This window comes from Orcinus orca, chromosome 9 (genome assembly GCF_937001465.1).
Source record: "Orcinus orca chromosome 9, mOrcOrc1.1, whole genome shotgun sequence".
NCBI lineage: Eukaryota > Metazoa > Chordata > Mammalia > Artiodactyla > Delphinidae > Orcinus > Orcinus orca.
In genome coordinates this window covers 251040-264001 of record NC_064567.1, presented here as the reverse complement: position 1 = coordinate 264001, position 12962 = coordinate 251040, and the positions used below count along the sequence as shown (strand labels likewise).

Here is a 12962-nt window from a genome sequence, read left to right as displayed (position 1 = left end):
CCCAATATGAGCTGTTTTCTCAGCTGACAGAGAATGGACTTTGGCGTCAGACCATCCACCACCCTAGCTTTCTGAATTTAGGCAACTGAATTAATCTTTCTGGCCCTCAGTCTCCTCATCTGAAAAACAGTAACATGCCTATCTCACAGGGACGCTATGAGAATTAAATGAATTACCAAGGGGAAGGTTTCAGTTTGGTGCCTCCTTTGGAGCAGTTCCTAAATAAATCATAGCTATCACTGAAATTACCTTTCCTACCATCCTTTCCTGTTTGGTTCTTCCTAAGCCCTGCTGAGTGAAAATGAAAAAGGTAGTAGTGGAAACTCCAAAACCGGAGCACAATTAAATATAAAAGGACGATTAGATCTGTTATTAACTTCTCTAAGGCAAGGAGCTGAGTAAATGGCTTTTATGTAGATTGATCCATAAACCGTAATAGTATGTGACTCAAAAACACAACGTCTGAAAAATAGTGTGTCTACAGAAAAACCATGACATCAAAAGCACAGACCCCTAGTAACACGCTCACCGATGTGCTCCTTAGCACACGATTTGAGAGCCTTCTCTCTCTCTCTCTCGTGTGAAAACGGTAAGTGGAATCTTTTCTAAGTAACATTTGCAGGCTAAACAGACGCGAAACAGTTTGCAGAATCAGGGCTAAATGTCAGTTATAACGTGCAACACGGGCGTGGGACCCACACCTCTCCAGCCTTGCAGGTTTAAGGCTGGCTTTTATTTTAAGCTTTAAAGAAAATAGTTGTGGTAAAATAAATGTGAGATGCAGACCATGTGTCAGTATTTCAGTCCTCTCGTCTCTTGATTTGTATAAAAGCTGCGTCTTTCAACAATTACTTTTTCAGATACTTTGTGATTCCTACCAATCCTGCAAAATATGTCCTACGAAACGACAACCACAGGCAAAGTAACTCGAGGATCGAGAGCCTCCGCGGAAGGAAAGCTCCCTCCGCTCCCGCTTCGAAAGGCGGGTTTGCTTGTTTCCCTGCTGCAGCTCCGGTCCTGCCGGCAGCCCGCAGGCTCAGCCCGGCTTCTTCCCCGCCCCGAGCACCGCCGGGCCTCACAGCAGGCGGCAGACCCCGCGCCCCCGGAAACACACATCCCACCCGGCGAGAGTCCCCGCAGCGCTCAGCCTCCTTCTGCACCTCCCCCCGCTTCCTTTGGGCCTCCCGGGAGTCACAGGATGGCGGTCGCTCAGCGCTCTGCGGCCCCGCCTGTCGGTTGCTAGAAGGCGGGGAAGCGCAGGCGCGCTGGCGGCAGCCGCGTGGCATGCCGGGCCGGCGGTCGCTCGGCGCTCTGCTGCCCCGCCTGTCTGTTGCTAGAAGGCGGGGAGGCGCAGGCGCGGCGCGGGGCATGCCGGTCCGGCGGTTGCTCTGCGCTCCGCTGCCCCTCCTACCAGTTGCCAGGAGGCGGGGAGGCGCAGGCGCGCTGGAGGAGGCCGCGGGGCACGCTGGGCCGACGGTCGCTTGGCGCTCGGCTGTCCAGCCTGCTGGTTGCTAGGAGGCGGGACGCCGGCCCGGCCAAGGGTGCGGGTGCCGGGGCGTCTCCTCCCGGGGCCTGGCCCTGCTGAGGGCAGCGTGGCCGCCCGGTCCTGCGCGCGGCGATGGAGCCCGGGAAGGTGAGTGTGAACGCCGCGCGGGGAGACCCGTCCCCGCCGGGACCGTCCACCTGCTCGCGGGCGGAGGTCGCACCAGGGCCGGGACTGGAATTCTGGCTGCGCGTGCGACCGTGGGAAAGTTACCGACGTGTCTATTTCCCAGCGAATAAATAGGGACAGTACTAGTAGGATTGGATGAGGTTCTACAAATAAAAGTGCTTAGAATGGTGTTATTAACTCACTAACTGTGAACTGTAGTCGTTCCGCTTGTCTGTGGATTCCCGCTAAAAGACGAGGAATTTAGTTTGCATGCATTTCTTCGTACCTTCCCTCCTATTCCATTTTTTTTCTATCATCCACTTTTATAATGTTAATAATATGGATTAGGAAGTTAGTGCCTTGGCTGCCCTCCATTTATTTTTAAGCTCACAAACTTCCTGACCGCTGTCATCTTCTACACCGGCCCCTTACATTTTCTTTCCTTTTTTTGAATTTTATTTTATTTATTTTTTTATACAGCAGGTTCTTAGTAGTCATTCATTTTATTTTTTTTCACACACACACACACACACACACTGTATTTTATTTTTACAAGAGACAAATAAACTGACACCAAGCATTGTAACTGGATGACCACAACAAAAGCAACAATGATTGCAATTACCAAACACGAAACACACTCACACTGTGTCCTAATATTGATATTCAGTCCAGGAATCCTCCACTGTAACAGCTCCTTTACTTATTTTTTTTGTGTGTGGTACGCGGGCCTCTCACCGCTGTGGCCTCTCCCGTTGCGGAGCACAGGCTCTGGACGCGCAGGCTCAGCGGCCATGGCTCACGGGCCCAGCCGCTCCGCGGCCTGTGGGATCTTCCCGGACCGGGGCACGAACCCGTTTGCCTTGCATCTGCAGGCAGACTCTCAACCACTGCGCCACCAGGGAAGCCCGCAGCTCCTTTACTTTGCAGTGAAAATTGATTTGTATATTTTTTGCCTCTGAGTCCTTGTGGGATTTTTTTTTGTATTCAAACAGAAAGTAACAAAAATTATAATCATCCTCATCAGTTCGCTCAGTCCCATGTAATTAATTTTTTTTATCTTGATCTTTTGTTAGGACTTTTATGAATTCATCAGTTTTCCATTAGAGTTCTGAAAATGCTTATTCATTCAGTTCCGCAGTGTAGTCAGTTACCAGTAGTCATCCATTTTATACACATCAGTGTATATATGTCAATACCAATCTCCCATTCATCCCACCACCACCCCCCCGCCGCTCTCCCCCCTTGGTGTCTGTATGTTTGTTCTCTACTTCTGTGTCTCAATTTCTGCCCTGTAAACCAGTTCATCTGTACCATTTTTCTAGGTTACATATATATGCGTTAATATACGATATTTATTTTTCTCTTTCTGACTTACTTCACTCTGTATGGCAGTCTCTAGATCCATCCACGTCTCTACACCTGACTCAATTTCGTTCCTTTTTATGGCTGAGTAATATTCCATTGTATATATATACCACATTTTCTTTATCTATTTATCTGTTGATGGACACAGGTTGCTTCCATGTCCTGGCTATTGTAAACAGTGCTGCAATGAACACTAGGGGGCATGTGTCTTTTTGAATTATGGTTTTCTCAGTGTATATGCCCAGTAGTGGGATTGCTGGGTCAATATGGTAATACTGTTTTTAGTTTTTTAAGGAACCTCCACACCGTTCTCCATAGTGGCTGTATCAATTTACATTCCCACCAGCAGTACAAGAGGGTTCCCTTTTCTCCACACTCTCTGCAGCATTTGTTGTTTGTAGATTTTCTGATGATGCCCATTCTAACTGGTGTGAGGTGATACCTCACTGTAGGTTTGATTTGCATTTCTCTAATAATTAGTCATGTGGAGCAGCTTTTCATGTGCTTCTTGGCCATCTGTATGTCTTCTTTGGAGAAATGTCTGTTTAGGTCTTCTGCCCATTTTTGGATTGGGTTGTTTGTTCTTTTAATATTGAGCTGCATGAGCTGTTTATATATTTTGGAGATTAATCCTTTGTCCCTTGCTTCATTTGCAAATATTTTCTCCCATTCTGAGGGTTGTCTTTTCGTCTTGTTTATGGTTTCCTTTGCTGTGCAAAAGCTTTTAAGTTTCATTAGGTCCCATTTGTTTAGTTTTGTTTTTATTTCCATTACTGTAGGAGGTGGATCAAAAAAGATCTTGCTCTAGTTTATGTCAAAGAGTGTTCTTCCTATGTTTTCCTCTAAGAGTTTTATAATGCCCGGTCTTACATTTAGGTATCTAATACATTTTGAGTTTATTTTTATGTATGGTGTTAGGGAGTGTTCTAATTTCATTCTTTTACATGTAGCTGTCCAGTTTTCCCAGCACCACTTATTGACGAGACTGCCTTTTCTCCATTGTATATCCTTGCCTTCTTTGTCATAGATTAGTTGACCATAGGTGCCTGGGTTTATCTCTGGGCTTTCTATCTTGTTCCATTGATCTGTATTTCTGTTTTTGTGCCAGTACCATATTGACTTGATTACTGTAGCTTTGTAGTATAGTCTGAAGTCAGGGAGTCTGATTCCTCCAGCTCCTTTTTTTTCCCTCAAGATTGCATTGGCTATTCAGGGTCTTTTTTGTCTCAATACAGATTTTAAGATTTTTTGTTCTAGTTGTGTAAAAAAGGCTGTTGGTAATTTGATAGGGATTGCATTGAATCTGTAGATTGCTTTGGGTAGTATAGTCATTTTCACAATATTGATTCTTCCAATCCAAGAACATGGTGTATCTCTCCATCTGTTTGTATCATCTTTAATTTCTTTCCTCAGTGTCTTATAGTTTTCTGCATACAGGTCTTTTGTCTTAGGTAGGTTTATTCCAAGGTATTTTATTATTTTTGTTGCAGTGGTAAATGGGAGTGTTTCCTTAATTTCTCTTTCAGATTTTTCATTATTAGTATATAGGAATGCAAGAGATTTCTGTGCATTAATTTTGTATCCTGCAAATTTACCAAATTCATTGATTAGTTCTAGTAGTTTTCTGGTGTCATCTTTAGGATTCTCTGTGTATGGTGTCATGTCATCTGCAAACAGTGACAGTTTTACTTCTTCTTTTCCAATTTGTATTCCTTTTATTTCTTTTTCTTCTCTGATTGCCATGGCTAGGACTTCCAAAGCTATGTTGAATAATAGTGGTGAGAGTTGACATCCTTGTCTTGTTCCTGATCTTAGAGGAAATGCTTTCAGTTTGTCACCATTGAGAATGATATTTGCTGTGGGTTTGTCATATATGGCCTTTATTATGTTGAGGTAGGTTCCCTCTATGCCCACTTTCTGGAGAGTTTTTATCATAAATGGGTGTTGAATTTTGTCAAAAGCTTTTTCTGCATCTATTGAGATGATCATATGGTTTTTATTCTTCAACTTGTTAATATGGTGTATCACATTGATTGATTTGCGTATATTGTAGAATCCTTGCATCCCTGGTATGAATCCCACTTGATCATGGTGTATGATCCTTTTAACGTGCTGTTGGATTCTGTTTGCTAGTATTTTGTTGAGGATCTTTGCATCTATATTCATCAGTGATATTGGTCTGTAATTTTCTTTTTTTGTAGTATCTTTGTCTGGTTTTGGTATCAGGGTGATGGTGGCCTCATAGAATGAGTTTGGGAGTGTTCCTTCCTCTGCAATTTTTTGGAAGAGTCTGAGAAGGATGGGTGTTAGCTGTTCTCTAAATGTTTGATAGAATTCACCTGTGAAGCCATCTGGTCCTGGACTTTTGTTTGTTGGAAGATTTTTAATCACAGTTTCAATTTCATTACTTGTGATTGGTCTGTTCATATTTTCTGTTTCTTTTTGGTTCAGTCTTGGAAGGTTATACCTTTCTAAGAATTTGTCCATTTCTTCCAGGTTGTCCATTTTATTTGCATAGAGTTGCTTGTAGTAGTCTCTTAGGATGCTTTGTATTTCTGAGGTGTCTATTGTAACTTCTCCTTTTTCATTTCTAATTTTATTGATTTGAGTCCTCTCCTTCTTTTTCTTGATGAGTCGGCCTAATGGTTTATCAATTTTCCTTATCTTCTCAAGGAACCAGCTTTTAGTTTTATTGATTCTTGCTATTGCTTTCTTTGTTTCTATTTCATTTATTTCTGCTCTGATCTTTATGATTTCTTCTGCTAATTTTGGGTTTTGTTTGTTCTTCTTTCTCTAGTTCCTTTCGGTGTAAGGTTAGATTGTTTATTTGAGATTTCTCTTGTTTCTTGAGGTAGGCTTGTATAGCTATAAACTTCCCGCTTAGAACTGCTTTTGCCGCATCCCATAGGTTTTGGATCACCGTGTTTTCATTGTCATTTGTCCGTAGGTATTTTTTGATTTCCTCTTTGATTTCTTTAGTGATCTCTTGGTTATTTAGTAACGTATTGTTTAGTCTCCATGTGTCTGTGTTTTTTACGTTTTTTTCCCTGTAATTCATTTCTTATCTCATAGTGTTGTGGTCAGAAAAGATGCTTGATATGATTTCAATTTTCTTAAATTTACTGAGGCTTGGTTTGTGACCCAAGATGTGATCTATCCTGGAGAATGTTCCGTGTGCACTTGAGAAGAAGGTGTAATCTGCTGTTTTTGGATGGAATGTCTTATAAATATCAATTAAATCTATCTAGTCTATCGTGTCATTTAAAGCTTGTGTTTCTTATTAATTTTCTGTTTGGATGATCTGTCCATTGGTGTAAGTGAGGTGTTAAAGTCCCCCATTATTATTGTGTTACTGTCAATTTCCTCTTTTATAGCTGTTAGCAGTTGCCTTATGTATTGAGGTGCTCCTATGTTGGGTGCATATATATTTATAATTGTTATATCTTCTTCTTGGATTGATCCCTTGATCATTATGTAGTGTCCTTCCTTGTCTCTTGTAACATTGTTTATTTTAAAGTCTATTTTTTCTGATATGAGTATAGCTACTCCAGCTTTCTTTTGATTTCCATTTGCATGGAATATCTTTTTCCATCCCCTCGCTTTCAGTCTGTATGTGTCCCTAGGTCTGAGGTGGGTCTCTTGTAGACAGCATATATATGAGTCTTGTTTTTGTATCCATTCAGCAAGCCTGTGTCTTTTGGTTGGAGCATTTAATCCATTCATGTTTAAGGTAATTATCGATATGTATGTTCCTGTGACCATTTTCTCAATTGTTTTGGGTTTGTTTTTGTAGGTCCTATTCTTCTCTTGTGTTTCCCACTTAGAGAAGTTCCTTTAGCATTTGTTGTAGAGCTGGTTTGGTGGTGCTGAATTGTCTTAGCTTTTGCTTGACTGTAAAGCTTTTGATTTCTCCATCGAATCTGAATGAAATCCTAGCTGGGTAGAGTAATCTTGGTTGTATGTTCTTCCCTTTCATGCTTTAAGTATATCATGCCACTCCCTTCTGGCTTGTAGAGTTTCTGCTGAGAAATCAGCCGTTAATCTTATGGGAGTTCCCTTGTATGTTGTCATTTTACCCTTGATGCTTTCAATTCGTTTTCTTTGTCTTTAATTTTTGCCAGTTTGATTTTTATGTGTCTTGGCATGTTTCTCCTTTGGTTTATCCTGTATGAGACTCTCTGTGCTTCCTCGACTTGGGTGGCTATTTCCTTTCCCATCTTAGGGAAGTTTTCAACTATAATCTCTTCAAATATTTTCTCGGGTCCTTTCTCTCTCTCTTCTCCTTCTGGGACCCCTATAATGCGAATGTTGTTGCATTTAATGTTGTCCCAGAGGTCTCTTAGGCTGTCTTCACTTCTTTTCATTCTTTTTTCTTTATTCTGTTCCACAGCAGTGAATTCCACCATTCTGTCTTGCAGGTCACTTATCCGTTCTTCTGCCTCAGTTATTCTGCTATTGATTCCTTCTAGTGTAGTTTTTCTTTCAGTTATTGTATTATTCATCTCTGTTTGTTTGTTCTTTAGTTCTTCTAGATCTTTGTTAAACATTTCTTGCATCTTCTTGATCTTTGCCTCCATTCTTTTTCCGAGGTCCTGGATCATCTTCACTATCATTATTCTGAATTCTTTTTCTGGAAGGTTGCCTATCTCCACTTCATTTAGTTGTTTTCCTGGGGTTTTATCTTGTTCCTTCATCTGGTACGTAGCCCTCTGCCTTTTCATCTTGTCTGTCTTTCTGTGAATGTGGTTTTTGTTCCACAGGCTGCAGGATTGTAGTTCTTGCTTCTGCTGCCTGCCCTCTGGTGGATCAGGCTATCTAAGAGGCTTGTGCAAGTTTCCTGACGGGAGGGACTGGTGGTGGGTAGAGCTGGCTGTTGCTCTGGTGGGCAGAGCTCAGTAAAACTTTAATGGGCTTGTCTGCTGATGGGTGGGGCTGTCCCCTCCCTTTTGGTGTTTGGCCTAAGGCGACCCAACACTGGAGCCTACCCGGGCTCTTTGGTGGGGCTAATGGCGGACTCTGGGAGGGCTCACGCCAGGGAGTACTTCCCAGAATTTCTGCTGCCAGTGTCCCATGGTGAGCCACAGCCACCCCCTGTCTGTGCAGGAGACCCTCCAACACTAGCAGGTAGGTCTGGTTCAGTCTCCTATGGGGTCCCTGCTCCTTCCCCTGGGTCCCGATGCGCACACTACTTTGTGTGTGCCCTCCAAGAGTGGAGTCTCTGTTTCCCCCAGTCCTGTCGAAGTCCTGCAGTCAAATCCCGCTAGCCTTCAAAGTCTGATTCTCTAGGAATTCCTCCTCCCGTTGCCGGACCCCCAGGTTTGGAAGCCTGACGTGTGGTTCAGAACCTTCAATCCAGTGGGTGGACTTCTGTGGTATAAGTGTTCTCCAGTTTGTGAGTCACCCACCCAGCAGTTATGGGATTTGATTTTATTGTGATTTCGCCCCTCCTACTGTCTCTTTGTGGCCTCTCCTTTGTATTTGGATGTGGGGTATCTTTTTTGGTGAGTTCCAGTTTCTTCCTGTCAATGATTGTTCAGCAGTTTGTTGTGATTCCGGTGTTCTCACAAGCAGGAGTGAGAGCACGTCCTTCTACTCTGCCATCTTGAACCAATCTCTCTACATTTTCATAAGTTATTCCATAACTTAAGTTTTCTGTGATTTGTTTATAGGATGTTTTAAAAGTTGTGTTAACCAAAATTTTAGAAATGGAGACTTGATTGAGATAAAAACGTGTTTATTTGGCGTTTGTTATGACTGCAGCCCGGAAGACACAGATTCAAGCTCTTGAACTGCAAAGTGAGGGCGGCTTATAAAGGCAAAACGGTTAGCTCCATGAGCTGTTTGTCAAGAATGATCGTTGGCGCTTGGAAGAAGTGAGGGCTTGGCTGGGGTCCTCGCAGCTGGCAGGCGCTGTTCTGATGACTGGTAGTGTTCTTGGATCTGGTGCAGTTCAGGAAAAGTTCAGGTTCTCAGTGGCGCAGGTACGTGTCTGAGACCAGATCCTCAATGGCCACCGCTTTTGTTTGCCTGAACTGGGATCACTGCATTATAATGTCAGTCTGTCATCAGTTATCATACGGTGATTATATAGGCAGTGTCCACTGTAGAGCTATGTGGTGTGATTGCATCAGGAAGGACATCGAGCAGTGTGAACACGTACATACCTGTATGTACAGGTAAGTAGGAGGGGTATGTCTGTATTTAGGTTACCCTTAGATAAGGAGGTTGGAGGTTCTGCTGTTCAGGCAGCTCTCCTGGGGTTTTCTTTTGTTTTCAGGGTGGGGTTTCTTCCTCTCGCAGGAGGAAATGCTGCCTGCCTACTTGGAGCGTCAGTTTTAATTTACTTGCCTGCCTGCCTCACAGGGCAGGACCCTGGCTGAGTGGAGGGCATGGGGCAGGGGGGCTCCTGGTCTGAAGTGCTGTGGTCTCACATACACGGGCTGTGCGTGGAGTTTCTGGGGATACATGTGACAAATGGGGCTGTGTTGGGCACGAGGAGCTCTGTGTCATTTTACAGCTTTAAAAATTTACAAGAGAAAAAAGAAAGGAAAGAAAGAAAAGCTTCAGGATGAAGTAAAGCCCGAAGCTGGGTTTTGTTGGTGAAAACGGAAGAGGCGGCCGGGAAGCCCTGGGGTCTCTGGTGATCTGTTGCCTTCAGGTGTTTTTACTCTATTGGCCTCAGTAATGCAACCACAGCCGTTAAAAGCCCGTTTCCCACACACTCGTCACAGAGGCTACCCGCTCCACAAGCAGCGCATATGCTCTCCGTCGGGTTTGGCCCATTTGTTTGGAAAAGGTCAAGTATTAAACCTCTCTAAAGAGCCGTTAACTTGAGAGAGAAAACATTTTAAAGTTCAGCAGCTGCAGGTTATAGCTATGCTAACTGCCGCTGACCATCTTCACCATGTCTTACCGTGGACCCCTTTTGCTAAATCGACCAATTTATCAGAAAAGAATACGTGTTCCAGTGACAGCAGGGCACGATGTACTTTCTGGTTGTGCTTTGGTAGATTCTTGGCCTGGTTGCTTTTTATTTATTTCTCCTTAGAGTGTTTATGAGCTGTTGTGAATTTTTTTCTGCTTCCCTCATTTTCACATCAACAGGAAAATTTTTGGTGGCTGATCCGTGAATATGTTTTCATTTTCACTTGTACTCCATTTGCTTTAAATTTTAAACACACCAAAGCGCCCTGTATAAGGCAGAGTGTCTCAAAGGGAAATGAGGTAGACAGGGTATATTTACCTTGTTCTCTATGGGAAAACATCCTTGGTGGCTTTTGTTATTTATCACCCCGTGCACGTGGCCGGGAGCCCCTGGTTGTGGGCTTGTGTGCTCTTAGCACCCGAAGAGGCACCTGCCCGGCACAGATCCCACCGAGGAGTCCGCCCTGAGTCCGCCGAGGGGAGGTGGGGCTGGGTGCCTGTGGTGGGCCCGAGCCTCGGAGCAGCATGAATATGAAGTAGCCTGTGATCATTTGTGGGTAATTTTAAAAAATCGGTGTTCGTATTGCCTTTTATTCTTGTAGATAGACAGTAATTTCTGGCATACCGAGGATTGCCATTGACTAAAATGGTCTGATGAAAAATCAGCTCACTGGAGCATAAAAATTAGATATTTTAAACTTTAAAAATTCTAACTCTATACTTTTCTTTTTAGAGAAGAACCAAAGATGATACTTGGAAAGAAGATGAGCTCAGAAAACACCTTTGGGTAATATATTTTAAAGATTTGGGAAAACAGATTTGAGTTGGGGTCTGTTTGGACCCTGGATGGTAATCTTGCACAGTGTTACCGGGTTCTCAGCTCTGCACAACTTTGCTTCCATGTGGCTCATTTCAGAGGTGGTTTGACTCAGAGATAAAGCCATGTGGTTAATTGCTCTGGAACCCTCTTGGATCGGGTTTTCCGTCCCAGTTCGGCCCAGCATTCCACCAGTCGGGTTCCTGTCAGCGTTCAGAGCTCGGGCCTTGTGAGTGTGTGAGTGCGTGTGCGCGTGTGTGGTCTGTGTGCATGTGTGTGCGGGGCTGAGGGGTTGCGATCAAGACCTCCTGAGAGGGGGCTTCCCCGGTGGTCCGTCAGTGTTTCAGACTCCATGCTTCCAGTGCGGGGGGGCTCGGGTTCGATCCTGGTCATGGAACTAAGATCCCGCATGCTGCGCAGCATGGCCAAACAAAAGACCTCCTGAGAGTTTCCGACAAGGGTCCTTGTTCCTTGAGGGGGGCCCCGGCGGATAGTGTCCTGGAGACTTTCCCGCACAGCCTCAGCGCCCCTTTCTTTTCTTTCTGACTCACGTAGCGCTTTAGGTTTGATCTGCCAGCACACGGGGACGTCCCTGTAAGTGGGCGCCTCGCCAAGCACGGGCTGCCAAGCTGAGCCCGCTTCTGCGGGTTCCAGAGTCTGCGTCCCGGCCCGTCGTGCCGGGATGGGGAGCAGTTGACGCCAGCGCTTCTTAGGGCCCTTCAGTGAGTATGAGCCTGGGTTCAGAGCCCCGTTGTCCTTCTCTCGCGCAGGGCGCTCGATCAGCCAGTCCCACGGAAGAGACGAGGCCCAGAGCCAGGAAGCCGCGGAGGGAGTTAGAGGCGGACCGGGCGGACCGCAAAGAGCGCAGACCCAGCGCCCCAGACCGTGACGCCGAGTACAGAGAGAGCGCGGCCGAGAGGGACGGCCAGGCTGCCGGGGGGCGCCCCCGCGGGGACAGGGACAGGGACAAGCCGCGGGACAGCAGGAAGGACAGGGGCCGGCCACAGGAGAAGCACCAGGAGCGGGACGCGGAGAAGCCCCACGGCCGAGCGAAGGAGCGCAAGAGGGGCCGGGCGCGGCCGGCGGAGCTGCGGCAGGTGGCCGCGCACCGCAGCCGGCTGGGCGGCGACCGCGACCGCGACAGGGACCGAGACAGGCCCGAGCACAGGCGGGCAGGTCTGTGACTCGGGGGCACTTTCCTCCTTGGAGGTGGCCCCTCCCCGCTTGTTTTCTCTCCTGGTTTTTATGAAGGTCTCGGCTTTGACTGTGAAGTGGGAGGCCCCGGTGGTGCTCGCGTGTGCTCTTTGCACTCTTTTCTTTCGGGTTTTTTTTTTTAGAAGATGTTGGGGGTAGGAGTTAATTAATTAATTAATTAATTATTATTTTTTTTTTTGCTGTGTTGGGTCTTCGTTTCTGTGTGAGGGCTTTCTCTAGTTGTGGCAAGCGGGGGCCACTCTTCATCGCAGTGCGCGGGCCTCGCTATCTTGGCCTCTCTTGTTGTGGAGCACAGGCTCCAGACGCGCAGGCTCAGTAGTTGTGGCTCACGGGCCTAGTCGCTCCGTGGCATGTGGGATCCTCCCAGACTAGGGCTCGAACCCGTGTCCCCTGCATTGGCAGGCAGACTCTCAACCACAGCGCCACCAGGGAAGCCTTCTTTCGGGTTTTTAAAAACTCATTTCAGTGAACAAAAGGAGTAACAGTTTTCTCATGATTTGCTGGAGTTTTACCATTGAAATATATTTTAGGTTTATTACCTCAATAGATCGTAATCCACGTTGTAAATAAACAAAAATAATGCTCTTTGATAAAAAAGAATTCCTCAAAAGTGTCAGATTTAAGCCGTATTTAAATATTATTTGTCCAAATTCCTAGGCATTCTAAGGTAGAGGTACATAACTTTTTCCTCCCCAAAATGGAAATAAGTATCTTCATTATTTTTTATTATGCAAATAGTGTCTGCTTCCTATAAAAAAATTCAAACTAGCCAACATAAACAAAAAAGGAACATATGAGAAGAGCATGTAGTGACTCTTAGAATCCTCAGGCTGTGAACACGATGGGACTAGGACCTCGGTTTGTGGCCCCTGTTGGAGTGTGTCCCTCCTGTGCAGGGGCTCAGGCCCCGAGGACCCGAGTGTGCATCTCTGCCAGGCCGAATGCTGGGGCAGAGCTGGGGTTAAGAGGGTTATCTCTAATTAAGTT

The 12962-nt window shown here is 45.5% G+C and overlaps 1 protein-coding gene across 2 annotated transcripts in view; it reads left to right on the top strand.

The window, feature by feature from the left end:
• The first annotated feature begins 8202 nt into the window (after positions 1 to 8202).
• Positions 8203 to 12962, top strand: part of DYNC2I1 (dynein 2 intermediate chain 1) — a 37286-nt gene continuing 32526 nt past the window's right edge. The window contains exons 1-3 of one of the 2 annotated variants that reach the window (XM_049715185.1): positions 8203 to 8520; positions 10677 to 10730; positions 11531 to 11936. In XM_049715185.1, coding sequence (XP_049571142.1) covers positions 8434 to 8520; positions 10677 to 10730; positions 11531 to 11936 — 547 coding nt within the window. In that variant the 5' untranslated portion in view covers positions 8203 to 8433. The remainder of the gene's footprint in view (positions 8521 to 10676; positions 10731 to 11530; positions 11937 to 12962) is intronic. The other variant, XM_049715184.1, reaches the window with a different exon arrangement.